Source organism: Mytilus trossulus, chromosome 14 (assembly GCF_036588685.1).
Source record: "Mytilus trossulus isolate FHL-02 chromosome 14, PNRI_Mtr1.1.1.hap1, whole genome shotgun sequence".
Classification (NCBI taxonomy): Eukaryota; Metazoa; Mollusca; class Bivalvia; order Mytilida; family Mytilidae; genus Mytilus; species Mytilus trossulus.
The window spans coordinates 27,106,428-27,132,586 of NC_086386.1; the positions used below are offsets into that span (position 1 = coordinate 27,106,428).

At 29.8% G+C, this 26,159-nt stretch overlaps 2 protein-coding genes across 6 annotated transcripts in view; one reads left to right on the plus strand and one right to left on the minus strand.

The window, feature by feature from the left end:
* Positions 1-26,159, minus strand: part of LOC134696162 (zinc finger protein 330 homolog) — a 310,551-nt gene that overhangs the window by 19,109 nt on the left and 265,283 nt on the right. The gene's annotated exons all lie outside the window — the stretch shown is intronic.
* Positions 1-26,159, plus strand: part of LOC134696846 (rho GTPase-activating protein 26-like) — a 51,720-nt gene that overhangs the window by 7,999 nt on the left and 17,562 nt on the right. For 2 of the 5 annotated variants that reach the window (XM_063558797.1, XM_063558799.1), the window contains exons 3-19: positions 1,849-1,910; positions 3,909-3,977; positions 5,148-5,249; positions 6,286-6,396; positions 7,193-7,235; positions 8,612-8,673; positions 10,081-10,149; positions 10,925-10,945; positions 13,360-13,423; positions 14,262-14,312; positions 17,674-17,771; positions 18,786-18,886; positions 19,954-20,032; positions 23,597-23,630; positions 24,293-24,355; positions 25,073-25,147; positions 25,875-25,962. In XM_063558797.1, coding sequence (XP_063414867.1) covers positions 1,849-1,910; positions 3,909-3,977; positions 5,148-5,249; positions 6,286-6,396; positions 7,193-7,235; positions 8,612-8,673; positions 10,081-10,149; positions 10,925-10,945; positions 13,360-13,423; positions 14,262-14,312; positions 17,674-17,771; positions 18,786-18,886; positions 19,954-20,032; positions 23,597-23,630; positions 24,293-24,355; positions 25,073-25,147; positions 25,875-25,962 — 1,192 coding nt within the window. The remainder of the gene's footprint in view (positions 1-1,848; positions 1,911-3,908; positions 3,978-5,147; positions 5,250-6,285; positions 6,397-7,192; positions 7,236-8,611; positions 8,674-10,080; positions 10,150-10,924; positions 10,946-13,359; positions 13,424-14,261; positions 14,313-17,673; positions 17,772-18,785; positions 18,887-19,953; positions 20,033-23,596; positions 23,631-24,292; positions 24,356-25,072; positions 25,148-25,874; positions 25,963-26,159) is intronic. The other 3 variants (XM_063558800.1, XM_063558798.1, XM_063558801.1) reach the window with 3 other exon arrangements.

A 26,159-nucleotide genomic window follows, 5' to 3' on the forward strand; every position in this document is an offset into this window, starting at 1 on the left:
TTTATTTATTTCAAAACTAGTGATTAAATTTTAAAAGTGCTTTTAAGGCGTTCTTTAAAGGTCACCTCTTTGAAGAGAAAACCTGTATTGTCAGGCCTCCCTCTACTTTTCTTGCTGTAGTAAAACTTATAATTTCTTTTAATATGATATAAAAATTAGAAATTGAAGCTGACATTCTCAGGTTATTATATTTGCTTATAAATTTATGTATACAGTCATTTCAAGTTAAATATCATTGAATTATAAAATAGTTTTTATAGCTTAAAAGTAAGAGATACATGTACTTTCTTTCCCCTTTGATACAGTAACAAATATAACTACTGACATGTGACAATGAATCGTATATATTACAAACTAATTGTAAAAGGGAAGTTGAAAATCCTGTTTCAAAAGTGAAATATAACTAGTGAGGGTCTACAGTTGGTTTCATTGCTTGAGTTTATTTAATTTTATATGACTTAAGGTAACACTGAAAAAATGATACACACTATAACATTAAATAATACTAGAAAAAAAAAAATAATAGTGATCTACAGTCAATGTTTATAAACAGAAAAATATTGAACATAAAGTAAGACACTAAGCAACTATCTATCAAGTACCATGAAAAAGGCAATGCAACATAATGTCATATACACACACACATGTAAATCAGTGCTACAAGAATGTATCCATAGTACACAAATGCGCTACTCACACTATCATTTTCTATGTTCAGTGGCCTGTGAAATTTAGGTTGAAGCAGGACAGGACAGACAGACGAAAAGGAAAGAACGTCCAGACCTAAAAATAATGATGCCCTCCACTATTCTATGTTGGGCATAATAACTGTGCACGTCTAATGTCTATTGCTTGTTTTTGCCTGCTACATTGAAGCTGCAGTCTAAGAGTTTACTAGTTACTTGTCAGAGCTCACTTATTTTCAGTTAATACATTATATTATACATTATATGATTTATTCCCAAACCAATTAAACTGTTGTAAGGATTTGTAGAAATAGGATGTAATATTCCAACAAATATTTCCTGAAGATATGTAAGGCTATAGTGTAAAATTTTATGATCTTGACCCCCTTGCTTAACACTTTAAAATAGTTCATTGAAGTATCAAGTTTCCTTTCAATCAAAGCACCTTCATTTAAACAAACTTTATTTTAGTTTTGTCCTTATCTTTGATGGTGTATGTGTCATATATATACATTTTTATGTAGAATATGTCATTTTAAAAATGTGTTTTTTTTACCGGTTGTTTGAAATTCAAATTCTGCATGCTTTTCTCTTCAAATTGAAAGTCTAACACAATTCATGTTCATTTCAGGAAAACCCCCATTGAATAAAATTATTTTTTTTCTTGGACTAATGTCTGAAATACATAATACTCTTTTTGGAAGCCAGGGTCTAGGTCAAATCTAGTCTTTGTTAGCTCTACCTCATTTAAATGCCTCATCAGGTTGGCAAAAAATATTGACACCATAATTTCTATAAAAAAAAAAACAAAAAAAAACTTTACAGCTTAGTACCAACATTTTGTAGGAAAGATATCTTATTGCCATCTTTAACTTAACTGGAATAATTCTGCACCCTCTAGTGGCCTAAAGCCTATGTAGCAATCAGAGAGTAGTGGGAGGTCAGCAGAATGTAATGACTGACATACATTATTCGGGTTATAAATATTTAACTTGAAATTTAAAGGCATTGATCATGAATAGAAGCGTTAGACAGGTTTGAATCAAACTAGAATTGACCAAAAAATTCATTAAAGTTTATCATTCAGTACTTAAGATGAATATATGTTTTATAGAATACACATGTATTCACTTACAAAATTTGTAAATTTTTCTCATTCCAGCTGGCTCACTCTCAGAGTTTGGTACACTGATAGCAAATGTTGAAGAGGAGCGGGAAAGAATGGTATTTATATATTCTTATTATCAACAGTTGAGATTTGCAATACATTTTACATTTCATAAATGCTTTAAGGATAATCCTGAATAGTATATATGTCGTGTACAAGTTGCGATTTTGTACAGGTTATAAACATACCTCATACATGTTATAACCTGTACAAAATATTACTTAAAAATGGGTTTAACTTGTACAAAATTAAAAACAAATCTTAATGAAGCAAATTATACATAAATTCACCAATGCATAAAAAACAACAATAAATAGGCCAGAACGTGTCTTTTTCTGTAGAGGACAATGATCACAAAGTTTCAGAAGTATATGTTTCATGACTTATGTTGGCAAAATGTGTTTTCATGTAATTGTATGTTTTATGCAGTCCATCATGGCTTAAATAAGTGTGAAACTATTTACTATAAAAGCTTGCATTCCTCAATGGCAATTACATTAGATACTAGTAACTAAATTCTTAAGAACGATTCCTATTTTTGGGAAATACTCCTCCCTCTCGATTTTATAGCATGCAAAGACTAAAACAATATCTTACATGCTTACTCTGTAAAAGCAAGAGAGAGCTGAAATAGTTTTCATTGGACCACGCTTCATTATCAATATCTTTGGATCTATACTCTTCCACATTTTTGGCCTTCTGACAGCATGACTTATGTAAATTTATAACTCAATTTTTGTTTATAAACTATAAGAATAGATCATTGCATGAGGCGAATGTCATTTTGATGTTTTAAATATATATCCTCTACTTTGAAAGCATGTATTTGTTGCCATAGGTTGTTGTCTTTTAGACACATACCAGATTTCAATCCCCAATTTTATTTGTAGACACATCTATCCTGGCTATCCTCTTATGTCTTTTAGTGTCAACTAGAATGAAAGTGGACATTCACAATTATAAGTCTTCAAATAAAGATATGTCCATAGGTAGTCATAAGAGGATCATAAGACATGTCCTCAGATATATCTTATGACAGGTCTTAGGAATGCTTCGTGATACCGACCCCTGGACATTAACTGTGTAAAAAAAGGACAAAACACACTAACATGAAGGAATAATAAAAAAGTTATGAAAATGTTATTGTGGTCAATATCATCTGTTGCAATAATTATAGAAAAACATCCTTATTTTTCGATTTTGTACAAGTTAAAACCATTTTTAAGCAATATTTTGTACAGGTTATAACATGTATGGGGTACATTTGTACATGTTATAACTTTTATTTTTGCATTATACAAGTTATAACATGTACAATATTTTTGTACATGTTATAACCTGTACAAAATCGCAACCTGTACACGACATATATATATGAATTATATTCAATAGTTTAATTTTTCGAGAAAGACCATTCAATTTCAGAAGTCAAATTAACACTGTAACTTAGAATGTTGATATGAAATGGATTTTTTTTTTAAACCTAGTGTTTTTAAAATCATAGAGAGATCTGGGTTGCGTTCAATATTGTAACGGCTATGTAGTGCTACATAGAATTTTGCCTAGCTGCTATCAATACCTAGGTAGAAGCTATAGGCTAGCTACACTTTCAATAGTCATAAATCTAAGTAGCCCTACTTAGCAGCTCTGATATTGAACGCGGCCCTTTTAATGTTAGCAAAATGAATTCATTGTTGGAGATAAGTTATTTGAACTTAGCTGTCACATGACAAGGAATGTATTCACCTTGTATCAACTTTTTTTTTCTTTCTCTTTTAACCCATATCCATTGTAAACTGAGTGGAAATGGAAAAAAAATGGAAAAAAAATTTGCACCAAATAATACAAAAATATAAATCTGATCATATTCAATATATCTAAAAATCTATAATGTTTAACATGCTTAAGCTTAAATTATGATTGATATTGTACATGATGTATTTTCAACCTTGTTAATAAAAAGTATGTTTGTAAATTATTTTCTTGGCTCATCTCTGCCAGGTATTTGATGTCCTAATCACTTGATGAATAACTATTTCTATTTGTTTTTACAGTTGCAGCAAGCACAAGAACATTTTACTGCTTTAGAGGCATTTAGAAAACAACAAATTAACTCAATTAAGGTTGGTTGATTACAATAATTACATGATAAGGCCAAAACAAATATTTGTGTTTCCAGCCTCCTGTTAAAAAAAAGGGGGAGGTAGACAGGTAAAATAATTTAAAACTGCATTGAATATTTTGGGAAATGTTTTGGAATTTAACCACAAACATCTGAACTTTAACGATTCTTTACCAAAAATGTCCATTTGAAGAAAATTAATATAGATATGTATATGGAGGCAGGAAACAGAGATACACAATTTTTGGCCTAATTACAGTTAAAATATCTAGATGTGTTCTGATATAAAAATCACCAATGGAGTTAACAATGTTATGTTTTACATAAAGTAAATAAAACCTGTTGGTAATTGTGGTGCTAATTGAAGTATTTGATTAACTGCCAGCTCTTGTGGTGCATGCAGAGTTAATTAGTGAAAGAAAAAAAAACTTAGTTTTAACGCAAGCATAATGAATATTCTTCCAAAAATAATGAGAACAGCATTGAATATATAATCTCATTTAGGACTTTATAGGTAAGTTTTATATAATAGATGATGTTGCATCATCAGAATATTATCTTTTGTTAAAATTTTAATTAAACAAAATTAAGATTCCACAAGGATTGCCATCTGCAAAATCTATGCATAAAAAATCATAATGAAATTAAGCAAATTTCCTTTCTGCATTGGTCAATTATCAAAAGTGAACCAAATATAAGGAAGATGTGGTATGATTGATTGCCAATGAGACAACTGTCTACAAGAAACCAAATGACACAGAAAATCCCAACCCTCCCCCTAAAATGAGACAGTAGTGTAACAGATCTAGAACAACATAAGAACGAACCATAAAAATCAGCTGAAAAAGGTTTAACTCATCAGATGGATTCAAATAGAAATACATCTAACAAAAACAGAGTGGACATGGCCAGGTACTTGTATATCCCAACAACAAAAAGACACTAAGTACAGATCTGAAAGTACTTGCAGTTACTAACATCTACATGTAGTTCAAAGCTATTAACAACTAATAAAAAAATCATGCATCTAAGACTAAATGTTACTGCTTTCATTGTGTATGACTACAAATGATACTCAGTATTAATTAAATCTAAACATACAAACATGTGTTATATATAAGCATTTTTTTTATAACATTTTAAAAGGTCCTTTACATTTTTTCTTTTGCAGGATGAGAAAAGACAGTTTGATAAAAACACTGCAAAGATTTGTCAGTCATTAGAAAGATATCTGAACCTGAAAGCTAAGATGAATGATAACACATTACAAGAGGTAAACTGTTAAAACTATAAGTGGTAGTCCTCCATAAAATGTTCACTACAGTAAAAGTTATGTGCATATAATAGATATAGGAAGATGTGGTGTGAGTGCCAATGAGACAACTCTCATAAATCCACATTCCTGTATAAAATGACATCTTGAAATAATCTGCGAGTCTTAATTTTTCTTCAATATTCAACTTGAGCTAGCAGTTATTCATTTCAAGAAATTCATATTTGAAATAGCTTAAACTATTATATACTGATGCTTAGTAGAGCATTTGTCTGCTTGGGTTACAATGTACAGTAAGAGATGAAAACCATTTAGATTTTGAGGTTATAGACTATGTTTCTATTTTTTTTATAGAAGCTTGTCTGGACTAGAAATTTGACATCTTTTAACTTTGCCCTTTTAACTTTGCCCTGTGGTATTTGATATATTGATGATACCTTCAGGTGGTATGTCATGTAATTTGTGAAATTGTGTGCATCAAGTGCATCACAAGTACATTTACGAAACAAAAAATAAAAAGAGTTCCATACACCTTGATTTCAGTGGGTAAGTTGCACCCAACCTCCTCCAAAGAGATGAAAAATAATTAACTGCATTAGCTGCAACTTGTTTCCCAAAAAATGTAATGACAAAAAATTATTGGTTTACACAAATGTTAAGGACATACCAGTGCTTTTTCATTTAAATTTTTTTTTTGTGGAATGAATCTTGTTATTTTTTTAGTTTTGGAGAAGTGTGTTGGTTTTAAAAACTTTTAATTACAAACCTTGGACCATAGGGGTGCAAATACATCAAATTTCATTTTTCGAAAAAACAAATCGGTGTCTTCTGAATGCTATGGTCTCATCACTCATCATGTCTAATACACCTGGATTGGGTAAAACATCATAATTCAAAGTGCACTTTTATTATACACTATGTCTTGCCAAATATAGGAAGACCCTTGGTATAGTAACACTTTGTTTAAAAAAGAGTTAACAATATGGAATTACTCTTATCAAGTGAAGAGTTGCATGATTATATTCTCTATTAACAGGCTGATGCACAGTTAGATTTAGAGATTCGTGGCTTTAGAGAAGCTTCCATGAAATATGTACTCAAGGTTCAAGAAGTACAGGAAAGAAAGAAATTTGATTTTATTGAAACAGTAAGTCAGTAATATTCTTACTTTATAAAATTTATCAAATTCAGAGGAAAGTAGGTTAAAGGGAAATTTCTGGATGAAGAAAAATGGCCAAATTAAGTTCATTGCAATTAATCAAGTACTTTTCTTTTTTCAGCCTCTTGTTATTCCCAGTTATTGTAATTTATTGACTTTATTGTTTATTTGCTGTAGAGGAAAAGAAATATTTAGATATATTTTTTTTGTAAATAAACTTTTTTTTAATGAAGGAAAGATTTCATGCATTCTATTTTATTTCCATTGCAATATTCATCCTAAAGATGACTGGAACATTCAGTTTGACATCAGGACAGTTAGTCATTATGATTATAGTTTGGAAAAATGAAAAACCTCAAATAAATTGTTTTAGTTTTTTACGCACATTCATCTTCTAGCTATAAAAAGAAGGAAAAAATCAGAAAAATACTGAACTCTAGGATTCAAAACAGAAAATTCCTAATCAAATGGCATAATCAAAAGAACAAAACACATCAAATGTATGGACAAGAACTGTCATATTCTTGACTTGTTACAGACATTTTCTTTTGTAGAAAATGATGGATTAAACCTTAAGTCATAAGATAGACATGGAAAGCTATGTCCAAAATCCAAATGATAACAAATAGAAAAAATACATAAATATGAATAAATATTTTGGCTAGGGTAGATTGCAGTTTTTGGAAAGTAGATACTCTGTTACTAAAGTTGTATTACATGTATCACTTTATTTTTCTAATTGACATGTTTCTTTTATAGTTTAAACCTTTTTTTTTTCTTTCAGATATTAGCCTTTATGTACAGTTTATTTACATTTTACCACCAAGGTAAGTTTACATCAAGTATATATTTGCATGTAAGTGCTACAAAGAAATACTGATATATCACCTCAATTTTCAGACATAATTCAACAGGACATTTACCGGTTGGTGGGATATTGTTTCCACTATTAATGATAGTTAAGACACCTTTGAAACATTAAAGATATCAATTGTTTTGTTTAAATGCGATTTCAGAATGATTTGTTCTTATTGTAACATAACTCAAATTTCATAACTATCTACAAAAAGAATATCAGACGATGTTATAATTGGAAGAAAGATAACTCTTGGGAGACAGATTTTATATAAGTTTTTTCAAACTTCTTTCCAAATTCCATATTTGAACTTCATGTAACATTGTTATACTTTATCCTTTTATTTTTCATTAATAAATACTATTTAAATTCATCTGATTTATTTTTATGCCCCACCTACAATAGTAGAGGGGCATTATGTTTTCTGGTCTGCGTCCGTTCATCTGTCTGTCCCGCCTTAGGTTAAAGTTTTTGGTCAAGGTAGTTTTTGATGAAGTTGAAGTCCAATCAACTTCAAACTTCATACACATGTTGCCTATGATATGATCTTTCTAATTTTAATGCCAAATTAGAGATTTTACCCCAATTTCACAGTCCACTGAACATAGAAAATGATAATGCGAGTGGGGCATTTGTGTACTGAGGACACATTCTTGTTTTCACATCCAATGCATATTGTAATATCACTTGTGTGTTTTTTCTATCATGAGAGAATGAAAATAATCAAAAGTATATTTTGTAGGATATTTCAGTCTGAACTGTAATATAGTTGTCTCAGTCCTCCTTTAAACTATTAGGTCGAATGAAATTGATCACATTCACTAAATCACCTAAAATTGAAAGGTTGAAATTCATGAATGCTCTTTTTACAGAGTAGAGTACAATTTAACAAAGTTACTTTATAAACTCTGAAAACTATTCACCAAAAATATACTATGGTGGCATAATAAATGCACATAAAAAAAAATGAATCATGATATATTTATTAAGAAAAGAATACTCCCTCAGAAAAAAAGAATTAATGCTATATTTGACCGTTTTATGGGGCAAAGCAATTGTTTTGCCATGTCTTCCAAATATGAATGATCTACCATAGAGTATTTAAATGTAAAAAAACATGAGGTTGTTATCTTATTAATGATACACATTGTTTAATTTGTATTATGACCTTTTAACACTTGATTTTATTATTTGTATTTATAATTAACACACCAATCAGAAATGCATGTGTTTTCATATTTTATTTCACTGAAAACTTGGATTGTGAAAAATACCAGTTTGTTTAAATTTGACACATCACTATAAATTTTACTAATGATAGGATATGTGTCTGTATTGTCTTTGTAGGTTATGAATTTAACATAGAACTGAAAGACTACTCACAAAATCTACAAAAAACATTACAGAAGGTATAGTATAGATGACAAGATAGAAATGTGTAGTATGTAAACGCATTTTATTAAACATCTATTTGTCACACACACATGGGCAAGCATGAATTTGATAAGGACTTTTTTTTGTGCCAATTTTGGGTTAAAAATGTTACTTTGATTTCTTTAAGACTAGAGTAAGATGGGGGAATTTGAAATTAAGATATACTGGTGCTAATAAAAGAATTTTTAATTCATGATAAAGTATAAAGAATTGTTTAATTAAAGTAGAAATGACCTTTAATGTCTACCTATTCTTCAGTTACTTAATAGATCAACTTAATGTATTCATCTAATGGTTGTTTTAACACTTTTTCAAGGCTACTTATCGGTTAAACAACCTACAGGTCAACAGGGGTAAAGATTGAATTAGAGTTCTGAATACTCAAAATATTTGACCTCTTATGCAGTGGCATTGTTATTCATATTGACATAAACAGATCTTCAAGTATATGACTATAAGAGAGGATCCAAAACATACGGACCCCCCCCCCCCCCCCCAAAAAAAAAAACAAACAAAAAACAAACCAAAACATCAAGAGGCCAACACATGTCCTTCAACATTAGTGTTTATTCTGTATTTAAAACTGTAAATCGAGTCTAGAAAAAGTCTAGCAGAAACTTTTGAAGATCAACCATAAATATTTCCCAATATGATTGAAATAATAACTTAGGGCAACAACTAATGAGGTTTTTCACTGACAAGCAAAAGGTAATGGTATAAATTTCAATAGACAGCAATCAAGCATAACCAAACCGAAATACTTCTTAGCTTTACATAATTCAGTCTTCATGCTGAGTGGCAGCCCAGGCAGCCCAGGCTTGTTAAACTGCTCTCTGGCCTGTAAAAATCATATCTACAATCCAACATAATCTAACTAAAAATTTTCAAAAATTGAGCTCTGGGCCTAACAGTTCACAATGAAGACTGTCATAATAAAGAAAAAGAATAGTTCTGTTGGTTGGATGTGAATTTAAAGAGGGCAATGTACATACAATAAAGCATGATGCATGATATGATTTCATACAATTAGTATTGGCTAGATAGGATGATAGTCACATTTGATATTGAACAATTGGGCACTGATACTTGTCATATAAATCATGCATAAATGCATTGATATGCTTTTAGACTAAAGCACACTAAAGTACAATATTTCACAGTAGTTCCTGCAGGTCATGTCTGGCTTATAACTAATGACAGTGTAGGATTTGATCATTGGGTGAATAAAGTCACTGGCTCAGCTACAATATTGCTAGTAAAATTAGTATCGTCTTTTAAATAAAAGTACAAAGCCAGAAAATATTTCAGGTAAAACCATTGTCAATTTGTGTAAAAGTGGAAAGAACGATACATTATGACGTTTTTGAATCTTTTAATTTCAGACAAGAGACAGTTTTAACAGTCAGAAAGAATATACAGAAAATTTGATGTTAAAAATGTTGGACAACAGGGTTGGTATTTGATAAAAAAAAAAAAAAAGAAAAAAAAAAAAGGAATTTACTGCACTGAAAAACATTATTTGATAAAATTGATAAAATATGGGTGATTATATAAATTAAATTATTTGATGAAAAATTTTATATGAAATTTAAGCTTTTTGAGTGCAAATGCACCTAAACTAATAATAATCATGCAACAATTACTACATATTAAAAAATGAATGCTGCATTTCATATGGTAGAAGAAATGAAAAGGTTGCATCATTTCTAAAAATAGAAGTAGGAGCATTGATATTAACTGCACGACTCGCTTAAAGCATGTTATGTATGATTACAGGATTAATATCTAATGTTTTGGTAAATATTTTTCTTCACAAAATCATTAGCTTTTGATATTGAAAATTTCTAACTTACATAAGTTAAAAAGGATTGACCTTTTTCTTACTTACTGAAATTAATGCTTTTTCAGTAGTGCTTATGAAAAAGAAAGGTTAAGCTGTTTGGATTAGAAAAATGTATAAGTCTTAATGTAAGAAATAAAAAACATTTCAACTACTATCTTTTTGAAAACTAGAATTCAGAAAAGTAAAGAAATTTTATGTTCTAGAGAAAGTAGAAAAAAATTAATTTTGAAAATAAAGTAGGAATGCTTGACTCTAATACCAGTAAGCAAAGAGAAGCATGAAGATACCAGATAGAAATCTAATGCTTATATTAATGGAATCTTGAAGAATAGATTAGGAACATATTTAAATCCTTACTAACACAATATTTGTTTTTCTGACAGTCTCAAGTTTACGAGGATGGGGTAACAATTACTGCTTTTGCTTTTGTTTTCACTTAACACCATTTTGTATAACCAGATCAAACCTGTTTGTGCATTTGTTGTTGTGAGAAATATTTATTGTGTTTATTTGAAATTCATGAAAATTTAGTTTTTTCATTGTTTCTCATTTGGAATTCATGAACATTTTGTTTTTTCATTGTGTCTCGTTTGGAATTTGTTCATGAAGTTACCTGACTTTAAAGGGCCAGTGTGACCCATTGCCATCACTTAGTTCATGTCGTTCATCATATATAAAAAGGCAATATTTGGTTCATAAATGTCTTAATGAACACTTTCAAATCATATATGGTTTTCAATGTTCTAGTTAACCAACATTTTACCAAATTACATTATGGCTTCATAGTCAACATTATGCCAGGTGAGCAATACATGCTCTTTGAAGCTTCTGGTTTTAAAGTTATTATCATTTGGTGAATATTGGATACTTGTTTTTTTACTCATGCAGAACATCAGATATTTATGTAATACTTACAGCTGATTTCAATGAGTATTGGGCTATAGGTAATATGTTTGGTTAGCTTGATTGCTAGCTGAACCTTGAAGTCATTTTTAGGTTCGGTAAACTACCCTCCTTTAAGATTAGACTAGTCCGACAGATAACCCATCTATCTGTCTGTAGGTCTAGGCTACTTCGAAAGGGGGGTAGTGTACCTTACCTAACAATGACTTCAGGGTTCAGCTAGTAAGCAAGCTAACCGAAGATATTACCTTTAGCTATATACTCATTGAAATCAGCTGTAAGTTCATGTAAAGGTATAGCATTTTAAGAGTTAGTTTTCAGTCATTTTCATATTTCAGTAAGATTACAGTTTTAGAAAATGTTTTTGTATGTCACCAATTACAATAATCTAAAGCATGTTTATTTCAAGTTCACTTTTCTGGCAAATAATTCTATATCATATCAATATGTCTTATTCCTATCAATTACAGTGTGTTTAATGTTGACCTTCATAACCTTATTAAAAAAAAAAACATATGCTCTTCAGAAAGCCTTTTGACAGTTCAAGTTGAATCATCATTTAAAAGAAAAATAACTACCCATTATCCCATGTTCTAACAATATTGAAAATGTTTACTATAAATCAAAATCAGGAGAAAGGGTATAGAAATTATCAAACATTGAAATTCAGGTTTCATGTTTAAATTCTCTTTAGAGGTTGAAAAAGATTTTGCAGGTTTGTTCAAATAAATCAAAATCTTGTTTAAGTAAAGTTTCATTGTTTGTTATACTAATGCTTACATTTCTAAATCAGTGTTCTTTTCATGTCAAAAATAGTTTTGTTCCTAGTAAAAAAACGTTTTCTTATGAAACTTGTATCTGGTCATTGATTTTTTTTACAGCAGTACAACTTGACCTCCAATCTGAGCTTTTGGTGCATGATTTTATTGTGATAATCTTTAAAGTTATTTTTTTTTATTCTTATGAAGTTAAGGGTTGTAATTTTCTTTAACTAGATCATATTTTTATTCTATGAATTGTACCTATCTTTTACACATTTAAATGTAATTTAAAGTTTTAAAATCTGGTTTGTTATCTGCAACAAAAGTAGAAATGGTTTGATTTTTTTTGTAATATATTTTGTTCAATAATTACAATTCTGGTGATACGGATTGTAAAGGCAGTACAGCAAATATTAGTTCTGCTAGGTTTCAAACTCACGTAGAGGCTACAATGAAAAAAAGTAAAAGTTCATGTTTTAGTTATTGATAGTTTTGGACTTTGTTTGCTATGCTTTTACACTTGTTAATTTCTTGGGGAGGGTGTTCGTAGATAGTGGCAAATTGGGCAAATATTGGTGACTGAAATTTGCATGATCCGCAGTTCACTTTTTTCTTTCTTTAATATCCATCAAGTTTATATGCCGAAAAATGCATGCTCTGATTAATTCCTTAAATTGAGGAAGAATACATTCTCACAGAAGTGCACGACACACAGCACATACATGTTCAAAATTGAAATAAAATAATAGTTATCAACTTATCAGTCCAAACAAATCACACACAAATTATTTGAAAAGGTTATATTAATATATAGAACAATAACTCCTTGTAATGTCACAAAAGATAGGTAACAAAGCACTGCACCAATTTTTCACATTGAGAAGACTTAAGTTATTTTCTTTTACGGTTTAATAAAGCTAAATCAAATAGGATAAATTTCATTTAAAGTTGTGTTTGTGCAACAACAAAAAATGCTGCCCAGAACTTTTTTTCAACAGTGAAAACATACATCAAGTATTATTTCCGTGAAAATACTTCTGAAGAAGGATTTTCATAGATATTGTTACCTAATACATATATATTTTTTTCATCTTTTTAATGGTTGGTTGTAGATGACTGAGAGTTATTCCTAACAGTTTTATTATCTATTGTAGAAACCTATCACTCAAGCTAAAGGAGGATGTACCAGAGAAGGCTATCTATACCTCATGGAAAAAAGTAAGAAATTTTACTTACTCAGAATAAAACTTTTATCTGTACAAAAACAAACAAGAAGATAACTACTACAGAGAATTACCCATTAAAAAAGACATGGCTATTAAATTTTGACAGAAAAAGGGTTTCATAGGCCTGAGCTCATTTTTAGTAAGGTGACTCTCTATAATTTTGTCTCTGTTTTAAATGCTAGAATTTTATGAAACATCAAAAATATTATTTTAAATGTAGACTCGAATATTTTAAATACATGCATTTAAAAAGATAAGTTCTCAACAGTATAGAAAAATTCTTGGGTATCATCCCCACGGATACAAATTTTTGAAGGATTTAACATTAATTATGAATGGCCTTGTATTACATTTTGTAATTGATTCATAAAGTTTCAGAAACAAAGGTTTCATAAAGAAAGAAAACCACATACTGCTAAGTACAAAACTATTCTAGTCCTGGTCCATTTGTATCAATGTTTATACATATTGATAATAGAACAAAACCTACTGTTCTATGCATTCACCAACAAAGCACTTTAAAATCTCCACTATAGGTAGATGTCAAGTACAATGGAAATGTAAGAGAAATTTTAATGGGCCTTGATAGGGGGTTGTTTTGATTAAAGTATCTTCCCTGGGTACCATGTATGTTAAAATGGAATAGCCCAAACAGAAAGGTAGAAGAAAAATTTGAGATAATGTATGAAATAACATAACAAATAAAAAACAATATGAAAAATAACAAATTAGAAGAACAACAAAATTTTCCAAGGCATCACATTTTACGCTACGGATGGTGAGGTTTTTTGAGAATATTATTTCATTTGAAAGTTATGTTATTTGTATAGAGAATTACAGAGCATCAAAATGGATGCCTAAACAGGCCAAAGATTTGACAGGTATAGAAAGTAGAGGGTGGTCTTAGTGTTATATGTTGTCACTTCATATTTAGTCTGTCGCTGTTGCACTGAACATTGCAAAAGCATCTTTGTCTGACATGGAAAAGGCAACTTTTGGGCTGGCTTACAATTCAACACTTTTTCTTTAATAAAAAAAAAAATCTTATCAGAAACAACCAGGCAGAATAAATATGAAAAAATATATTTTGTGTGTGAAAGTACTATGATAACACAACAGGAAAAAATATTCAAGTACTAGTCTCTTTATAAGATATAAAGTCAGTACTACACAAATGTGTTCATTTTAATGGAATTTAAGGCAAATTTGGAAGCTGACTAACTTTTTTCTTTTGAAACTAAATTTTTAAGTTAAATTAAAAAAAGAATCTTAAAATGCAATTTCCAGGCATATAAAACAAAATTTATGTTTTAAGGACTAAATCTGAAAGAGATTATAGAAAAAAAGGAATGTTTTTTTCCTGTTTGTATCATAGCTGTTGTTTAAAATTAGAATGAAAAATTATAGCACTTTTACCACCCTCTAGTTTTCAAAGGCACTAACATTGGCCTCATCATGTTTGACCAGAATAAAATCTTCATGCATTAAATGTAATATTGTATTGAGCATATATCAAAAGATGGTCATTCACAACATACAGAAAAACATACACATACAACTGCTGTGAAGTTCAATAGTCATGATGTATAAGAAATACATGTAGTCATTGTATGCTTTTACCATTATAATAATCTTGCCAATGTGATGTATTATTCAATTTATATATATATAAATTCCCCAAATCAACAATACAAATCTTTTATACAAAGAAGATAGCAGTCATTTAAAGTTAAATGAAACAGGTTTCAGGAAATTATAATTATTAAGGAATTTATTGAACCTATGCATGTAAATGTATATTTACTAAGTCCTCTAAGCACGATTTTTACAAATCCATACCATATAATCTACAGAAAATATATCATTCATTGAAAACTTTCCCTGTTAATTCATTTAACTGTTTTATTGCCTGAAGTTTACAAAACTAGCCCTTGATAAAATTAATCAACGCAGAATCATGGTGCAGGTGAAAAATAAGTGAGATGATAGATATGCCAGAGCTTAGACATGTTTATTTGTATTTTGTGAAGCCTGTATTTAAACTTTTAGAATATCAACAATTGTATAATGTGTTTTTTCATCAATGAATTTTCAGGGCCACATTAGCTCTGAACAAAGACATTTTCAATCAAAAATATGTTGATAGTAACTTTTTGGGATCAGTAGATATTGCTCATATTGAAATTTCAATGTAGACTTTGTGATAATAAGAGTAAAGGGGTGGTGTAAAATTTCCATCGAAACAATTATAGCTCACCTTCAGATCAATGAAAGTATTCATTACTGAACAAACCCATGCAATAAAATGCTGGCCTGTAATACACTCCATTAATTCTTTAAGTCCATTCCATTTGATGCATGAATTTGCGGTTTAAACCAAATTACCAGTCTCAACTCTAAAATATACGATGAAAAGCCAAGCAGATATGTAAAACAATTCAAAATGGAAAACTAGCAGCCTGAGAACTTGAAATTAAAAGAAAAAATAATGGCAGATGCAGGTAAAGCTGGTCATCATGCTCCTTGTTTGGGTCAAGCATATAACATGTATAAAGAATTTGGTAGTATTACTCATGACCTGAGACAACAGTGAAGCAGTACATTAGAATAAACTGTACACAATAAATAAAAAAAAAACGGTTGAGGTTCACAATCTGCTTGTATCACAAAATCAACTAATAAAATTACAAATCTCAAAGTACTTGAGGTCACTGAAAGCAAGTTCAAAGTTCAAATTTCAACTAATAAAAATGACTTTTAAAACTTACATTAATTTCCAATAGCAGGATTAACACATAAAAAAACAAAAACAGATTATATATGACAGAACAGAGTACTAAGACAATCACAAAGCACATACACACATAAACACATAGGATTCATTTAGAATGCACCAAAGTATTTGAAGAAATGGGGTAAAAAAAAAACAATGACACTGCTTATATGATATTACATTTAATGCATTATTAACTTCATCATTGTTATTTGTTAAGTTGAATGAGATTATGTTTTAATTTTTCATTAGACCCATTTTATACTTGGTTAATTCCTACTGTTCGAGGTATGACAACTTCTGCTTCATCTACTGACTAACAGTTCAAAGTAAAATCTAGAGAAGTTTGGAATGTCTCTTCCAAAAAACTTGGAAAAGCATGATTTATTCATTCTTATTTTTGATATGTTGTGTTTTATGCACATAATTTTCTGTTGAAGAATAAGTTTTCAACTCATAATAATGTTAAGAAACAGTTTACATCAATTAAAAGGTAACCAGCTTATTAAGCCAAATTTCTTTTTTGACAATTTTTGCATGTCAACTTGTTTTCAGAATAATAAAGCTCCTTCTTTGACAAGCATGCTACAGGCACCTGTTTGATTTTCTGTTGATCTTTTTAAATTGAAAAAAAAAAATCATCTTTTGAAAATACATGTACTTGTTACAAAACTCTGTTCATAAAACAAACAAACTAATTCATGTAATATGTACTAATTGTTGGGCAAAAAAAGCTTGAAAGTTTTAAAACAATATAATGCTTCTTAGTTAAAATTGGTAAAATATGTTAATATGACAATGTTACTTTAAATTTTAATGGCAAAGAAGTTCTCTATAAGAAGCTCTTGCCTTTAAACATAGTATTCCTAAATACATTCAACTTTATCAGATTCATTTATTTTTGTCGAAATTTTATTTATGACTGTTGATTAAACCTGATATTTGAATTCAACAACCATCAGATGAAAATATTATGGAGAGCGTTGTCATTTTCATTATTTTGTGCTGTGTTTATAGATAAGTTATATTTGTTATCTTAGAATGAGAAATAAGGCGTAACTTTTAGCCATATAACTTAAGCTAACTTAACCAATTTGTCTTTGATGATTTCAAAATTGAGAATGGAAATGAGGAATGTGTCAAAGAGACAACAACCCGACCATAGATAGACAACAGCAGAAGGTCACCAACAGGTCTTCAATGCAGCGAGAAATTCCAGCTGCCGGAGCCAATTTAGATATATTTTGAATTTTTTTAAATCTTTACCTCAAAGGTATGTTATTTTGGAAAATTTAAAATTAACAAATGATGAAACTACTTATTTACAAAATGGAACTTGTAATAGACCATGGTCACATACTTTTGTCAACATCTATAGAAATGGAGTGAAAAGGAATAAAATACATAAGTCCTGGGAGCTTTTTTTGTTATTCATATTAAAAATGGTATTTGATGATTTCTATTTGAAGAAGCCCTAGGAACAACATGGATTAAACATTACTGCTGGTACAAAAAAGAGAATAAAGAATTACACATACTTCCATATAACCAAGTCACAGGAAAACTGGTATGTCTCTTAATATTTTACATTTTTAAAAGTAATAAAACAACTGTTTTGGTTTATTTAGAGTTGTTAATGTCATTTTGGACTTGACAATCACATATGTACGTTACATTTTTTTTTAACCTCAGGAGAGCCTTTAAAACAGACAGCGGCAGATCCAGAACTTTTCCTAAGGAGGGCCCACTGACTTACCTAAGGGGGGCCCTCTCCACTCATGCTTCAGTGATTCCCTATATAATCAACCAAATTTTCCCCACGAAAGGAGGGGGGGGGGGCAGGGCGCCCCCTGGATCCGCATATGACAGATTTGTGTGACTGTCAATTTAATGAATGCATAAAAGAAAATCTATCCCTGCATTAAGTTTGATGCAATATTTCTTTCTGTAGCTGTGTAGAGTTAAATTTACATCGCCCATTCATAGAATAAAAAATTGCATGAAATTAGAAAAATCTCTTCATCTTTATTAACAACAAATATGGCAATTACATCCTTCAAAATAATGAACTTTTCAAAACACTAGCATATTTTGATAGGGGATTAATGAAGGAATCAAAAGAACAAAAAAAAAAAATAGGTCGATGGCTCTTTTTTCGATATACGAGCCATTGATATTTTGGCAGGAAAATGTTCTCTCTTGAATTTTCATAGCTTTATTATTGACAAGTTTAAGTTGTCAAAAACTATTTTATAAAAAAAAATGGTGGTCACCTGGCACAAATTGTTATGGCATTCAAATGAATAAAACCAGATGATTCCGAAAATCTGTCCAAAATTCCAAAACATGACATGATTAACCTAAGTGTCAGAAAATAACTGCATGGTTCTAGTGAATAGTTCTAGCCAATACTTGCTTTTAAAAAATGCAAATAATTCAAAAACTATATGTTATAACAAAATTTGTAATTGGATAACATTATTTTTATGATAATTTGTTTTTAAAGAAAGTTTTTGTGTCAAATGTGATAAAGAATGAATATTCTCAGTGTTTTTATAATAGTAATTTTTATTTATGACAGAGCCAGTCAACAACAGAAAAGTTAACAATGACATCTTGTGTTCGGAGAGCATCACAGACCATAGATAAGAGATTCTGTTTTGATGTCCATGTGTCTGACAGGTAAGTTTAGATATTGATCTTAGAAATAAGTTAAATAACAAAAATACTGAACTCCGAAGAAAATTGTAAATAGAAAGTCTCTGAACAAATGGCATAATCAAAAGCTAAAATACATCAAATGAATGGATTACAACTGTCATATTCAGAAATATGATAATGGCTACTTTCCTCACTAGGATGAAATATGTTCCTCATTTATGCAGGAATCCGCTGGTTGACCTTTGATTAGTCCTTAATTTAATAGTTTGCATAAAGAATAATAAGCACTAATAGGATAAATTATGAAAAGAAATGTCAGGTTATTAACTGGCATGATTTTTAATGGTACTACATGGATTAAAACCATAGAATTAAGAAATTCTAAAAAAATGTCAAAAACAAGATGAGAGAACTTTCTGAAGTCCACAGATTCAATTATTATACCTCAGTTTTCATTTTCTATACATTACAAAATAAGTACACAATATTTTGAGTATTTTTTTTAAATTGCAAGCGTTGAACTATTGGACCAGTCAATAGTTTCCCAGTATTGGACCTTGATGAAACCATTTGAACGCAAGCATCATTATATTTCGAGGAAAATCTAATGCGACTATGGGATTGGAGGATTTTAAAAATACAGCGGGAGTAACAATGTCATGTTTTACCTATTGGATCTAGTAGGGTTGACGTCAGAGCAAGAAGTAGCCTTAGCACTTCAGAATATTTATGAAGTATATGTTATGGTTGGGTTTCTGCTTTTTATATTACAATAATTGATTTATCACCGCCATTTATTGTCTGTGGTCTTTTTCGATATAATAAAACCCTGACTGTCTGGATATACGTGGAATAGTTAATTTATTATCCCCTAGGATATAACTATTGCCCTCCACAATGCCTCAGAATAACAGTTGCACCTTGGGGACAATAAGCTTACTTTTCCACTCATACCCTGTCATATAAGTAAACAATATGGTACAGAATAAGCAAGTAGTTGGCTTTATTGTAACAGTTAAAGTTCAGTTACAAATCTATATAGAGAACTAGTGATATAAACTCTACATTATATCTTTATATGTTTACAGACCTGATACATTAACATTTCAAGCTATGTCAGAGTCAGACAGGAGGTTATGGATGGATGCAATGGATGGCAGGGAACCAGTAAGTACACGCATAGAATTGGTAACATGCTGCTTAAATTATGGGATATAATTGTGATCTGAATGAATTATGAAGGAAATATCTTAAATGTCCAACTAGAAAGCTCCCAATTTAAATGCAAGCAGAATCTTATGCCCCAAGTGGTCCCTCTGTCAGTCTGTATTTCAATCATTTACTGTTCTCTAACTTTACTTTGCCTCAACCAAAACCATCTTCAAAGTTATCGAGACTCTTACCAAAACAAGTGGATTGCATAAACTGCGTTCAGACATACACAGCAAGTGAATAATACAAAACACATTTTCTGAGTGAATATCTTCATTTGAGAAAGTTTTGTTTCTTGATATGTGAGTCAGAGAAGAACAATTCTGACAAATTCAAAATGTTATTGAATTTACTTTATTTCACAGCTGTATTAACAATGAAGTATTTAAACTTAAACAGTTTTTGTCGAGCCTTCGACTTTAGTCGAAAAAGCGAGACTAAGCGATCCTACATTCCGTCGGCGTCGGCGTCGGCGTCGGCGGCGTCCACAAATATTCACTCTGTGGTTAAAGTTTTTGAAAATTTAATAACTTTCTTAAACTATGCTGGATTTCTACCAAACTTGGACAGAAGCCTGTTTATGATCATAAGATAGTATCCAGAAGTAAATTTTTCAAAAATAAAATTCCATTTTTTCTGTTTTTTACTTATAAGTCGACTTAGTTTTTCTGCGGGGAAACATTACATTCACTCTGTGGTTAAAGTTTTTAAAATTTGAATATCTTTCTTAAACTATACTGGATTTCTACCAAACTTTGACAGAAGCTTGTTTATGATCATAAGATAGTATCCAGAAGTAAAGTTTGCAAAAATAAAATTCCTTTTTTTCTATTTTTTGCTTATAAATGGACTTAGTTTTTTCTGCAGGGAAACATTACATTCACTCTGTGGTTAAAGTTTTTAAAATTTTAATAACTATCATGGGTTTGTACCAAACTTGGACAGAAGCTTGTTTATGATCATAAGATAGTATCCAGAAGTAAATTTTGTAAAAAATAAATCCAGTTAACATAAAATACAGTCTGCACTTTAAGTTTTTAAAACATTTATTCGATTCATAAACTATCCTGAAATGTACACTGTATACAAACTTGGACAGAAGCATCTTACAATCAAATGATAGTATCAGTAGGAATATTTTTATTGATTGTTTTCCTCATTTTTGTTGAGCCTGGGAGTTACAGCAAAAGTAGGCGAGACACTGGGTTCCGCGGAACCCTTACAAATTTTTATTATAGAAATACATAAATTTAACATTTATTTTTGGTAATTTGAGAAAATTCATTATTTGACCAATTTAATCTAAAGTCTTACCTTCTTCTTTGAATGGAAGCAAAGTAAAGAGATCTGTCGTTGCGTTTAAAAAAAAAAATACAAATGTTTATCAAGGGTTACACAAAAGCAAAGTGAAAGATACATATTCCTTATGGCCTCTTGTTTTAATATAAACTCAATCGCAGGATAGATTTCATGGTCACTATCACTTAATTAGAATGGAATAACTGGATGGAATTACAGAATATGAAATGATGATGGCCTTGTGGTAGTGTGCTTGCTACTAATGCATGAGGTCATAGGTTCAAACTCTTGCTGGGCCAATCCAAAGAGTTAAAATATTAATATTTGCTGCTTCTTCGCTAAGCTCAGCATTTAGTGGTCAGAGCAACAACTGGTCAGCTTCGAGTCACAATCATGTGTCCAGTTAGGGTGATATGTGCTTTGGATTTTGACGTTGTGATCTAGCTCATTAAAAGTCCAGCTCAACTTGTCCTTTATAACAAAGCAATGTGTATATTCATATCACATAATGATCTTCTCATCCTGAACATGCATTTAATTTTTTCATGTGAGGTAAACAGCCATCAGTCCATCATGTTTTTTTCTAGATGGCTCATACTTTCTAATTTTAATTTTTAAGGTGAAGATTATTGATCTGATTTAACATTGATTTCTTCATGTAATCCCTTTTGTATTGAAATGAATTTGAAATCTTATAAAATAATTATGATTTACACAAGCAAACTATACTGAATTTGCTGCACTCACTATTACAGATAATTCATCAGGTAAACTTCTATAAAATATACACAATCCTTCAACTTCTAGTCACTCTGTCTAATCATTAGAACTACAGATAATACAAAACTTGTCCATTTTGTTTGGTACCTTATAGCATGGTTATTTTATCAGTTGAAGATTTAAAAAAAATTGTTAACTAACACTGATTTAATTTCCCAAGACCGTTCTTACTAAAATCTGTTTATATTTCAGTTTTGTGTGTGAAAATAATGATATACATATGCCTAGTTTAGTTTATAACATTTTTAGAAGTCTGCTCTTGTTGGATTTTTCCTTTGTTTCTGAATTATGCTAATACTTTTCAGAAATTTAATGCTTTTACCACAGTTAAGCAATTACTTTTAAAGTGCGGTTTGAAAAAAAAAGCACAGAATCTCATAAAATATAACTAAGTTACCTATACAAATTACCAGAAACCTTGGTTGTCTGGTTATAGCGAATATATAAAAAAGAAGATGTGGTATAGCAAAGACTATTTAAAGCATGTGCTTTTACAACATAACAAAAACTGCAAGAAAAAGAAGGTTTTTTTTGCATGTAAAATACTTTCAAAGCAAATCTTCAATGAAACAAAATAAAATATCATTTAGTCACAATTTTTCTGCTTTTATCTGTACATGCTGAAGCTAAGGGGAAAAGGCATCCACTATCAAAAATATATATTGCTTAAAATGGAAATTCTTTTTGTTTCCATTCAGTCTTCTTTTAAATATTTAAACTTCAAAAAGTGGCTTTAAAAAAACACTTTTACATTTTTTTATTTTATAGGAGTAGATACATTATTTGTTAATATTTGATCAGATGCAATCAAAATAACTGTTGCTTTTGACCTGTCATTATAGTTTTCATTCAATGGCAACACAATATGAACAGATAATGCTGATAATATCATGATTTTAGTTAAGTTGTTCAACACAAGTGAACTAAGGCCTGGTAAATCTTCTGACAGTAGACTCCATAAAGTGTATACCTTGGGTATGCAGGGTAGTTACAATAAAAACATAAAATGTAGAAGGTCAGGTAACAACAACACTTTAAGGAATGCTCCAGTAATTTATTGAGATCAACACAAAATCAGTTAAGTTATGTGAATTCAACAAATCTGAGCAAAATTATTACACCAGCAACATTTTTTTAACAAGTTAGAAAAAAATGTTGTGAAAACTTGTGGTTAAATTTGGGAATGGGCACATAAACAAAATAGACATATTTGAATTTATACTGTAACTTCACAGTAAATTAAAATGTTGTTCGTTGATACTTCTAAATATTACCAAATACTAGTCTCTTTATTTATTGGCTATCCAGTTTCATGATTGACTGATTACTCCCCATATGTTGTTATTTATGATATTTTTGATCCAAGATACTTTTACAAAGAATATATATATAGTACATTATAATGTTAGTATATAAATAAATTTGTTTGTTTTCCTCCAGGTTTACATAAAACCAAAGACTACTACAGATGACTGTAAGTGCCTCTTTCATTAAATTTATATGATGGGGTAACAAGGGGGTGTGTGTTATCAACTTGGATTTATTGTTTGACAAAATCTGTATTCAGACCTAAATGAAATTTGTAAACTGTTGATAATTTGTTCTTATATTCTAAAGAAATCTACCAAATTTGAGTACATTTTGCATGAAGTGAAGTACAGCATATAGGAGAAAGATAGTGGACCCTGATTGAGTTTTTCTATAATAACACTTATATTCAAATATCTATATTCTGTGGGATTATAAACATTAAAATTATTATAATTGAATAATTGACCACAAAAAAACCAAACACTGCATGAGACCAATTTCACAAAAAATATTAAAAATGTAAAAAAAATATTTATGTGTTGAACAAACAATTTTAGACACCAGATTTTGTGTGTGAAAAAACAAACAAACTGCTCTATGGTCGGGTTGTTGTCGCTTTGACACATTCCCCATTTCCTTTCTCAATTTTATCAGGATAGAATCCTTTTTATATTTTTTTTTTTTTTTTTTTTTTATTAATTTTCTTCTTTGAGAGTCATGATCTTTTTTAAAAGTAAAGTAATAACTTAGATTTGATTTATGTTTTTCATTATTTTGATTATTGTTCTGATGGGTTAATTTTACTTATTGATCTTCTAATTTTAGCTTCATTAGATGATATAGGATTCCAGTTTGTAAATAAATGTATCAAGACAATAGAAGATAGAGGTTAGTTTGTAATATATATGATGTAGGAAACATGCAACATATTTACAAGAAAAAAGGGGGGTTAATTTATAATTTATAGGACAGAACACATGATTCATGTACATCTACCAAATATCCCATCAACACCTATTTATTTAAATGGTTTTAGAGAGGTGGATTTTTGTTTTAACTTATATTATTGGATTGGTGTTCCTTTGATGTGTACTTTATTTGGACACAAAAGCTGTGGTATTCACATTTGCCGTGTAGAATGCTTTGTGCTTTGCTGATGGTTTTTCTTTGGATTTTGAAAGTACATTGTACAAGTAAAGTTGGTTAACTTTTGGTTAACTTTTGTAACATCATGCAGATCAGATAGCAAAATTAATTATCATTTCTTGAATTTAAACATTAAAAGATCTAAAGGGACACTTACCTTTTATTATTCAATTTCCATATCATTGGTCATACATACAAAACTCTGATCATAAGACATATTATAGTACATGTATATACAAAAATGAACCTATATAATAACTATAGACAGAATCAAATGCTTGTCTTCTTACTAGAATTATTTTTAATGCTAGACAATTGTAGATAATATGCTCCTCTCCTCTCACCTCAATTTGAGAAGCCTGATGTATATTAAACATGATCCCAAATTAAATAATAAAACCCTTTTCTGTTTAAGATAAAAGATACTCAAAGATACAATATTACTTTGTTATTTTTCAGGTTTAGAAGAAAATGGATTATATAGAGTTGTAGGTGTAAATTCAAAGGTCACCAAATTAATATCAATTGGTCTAGGTAAGATATCCGTTTGAAACTTAATAACTGTGATATTTCTTTTAAAAATTCCGCCTTAATTATACAATTCTTGTAATCTGGTATATTTATATTAATTACTTACAATCAATTAGGTTATGAAAACTCTATTTTTTCTGGAATAAATGTGCATTCTAGATAGATCAATAGATTTTTTTTTTTTATAGTTATTGTTTTTAGCAGTCAAATAGCAAATCGTCAATTGAAACAGGGATGGTGGAGAAATGATCTACTTTAATTTTCAAAAATGCTTTTTTTTATTTAGAATGTTTTACTTTGTTTTGGTAAATATCTTTTATTGTTGTATAGCAACAACATTTTCAATACAGAAAGTAAACAACATTTAGCTTTACAATCAAAAATCATTTTGCATTTGTTCAAATAAGGCTTCAACAAGAGATATTATCAGCGACAAAATATGTTTTAACAATTTTTCCAGCTTTCTATACATGAAAGGTTTATTACATGAATATTGGTGAATATTATCAATTGTAATATACATTTTCCACTCACAAGTTTTTGCAATATAAAATCTATTTACCAATACTCATGAAGAACCCTTTATTATTATATGATAACAATAATTCCATATTACAATTTTAATGTTTTATAATTGATTTGCATTTTAACCATAGTAATTGAATTTACAAATTTTGAAATATACACATCTTAAAAATGATATATAATTTCACTTTTATATTTTTTATAGATGCCAAGAAACGTGAAAAGATGAATTTAGATGATAATACCCAGTTTGAAATTAAAACAATCACAAGTGCTATTAAGAATTACTTAAGGTATGACTTATAAAACAGATAAAGCCCCAAACCAGAGGCGGATTCAGCCCCCCCCCCCCCTTTCTGGGAAAAACTTGGTTGCTTATATAGGGAATCACTGAAGCATGACCGTAGCAGGCCCCCTCTTAGGCAGTCAGTGGGTCCTTACTTATGAAAATTTCTGGATCCACCACTGCAAACAACATCATTATTGTCGA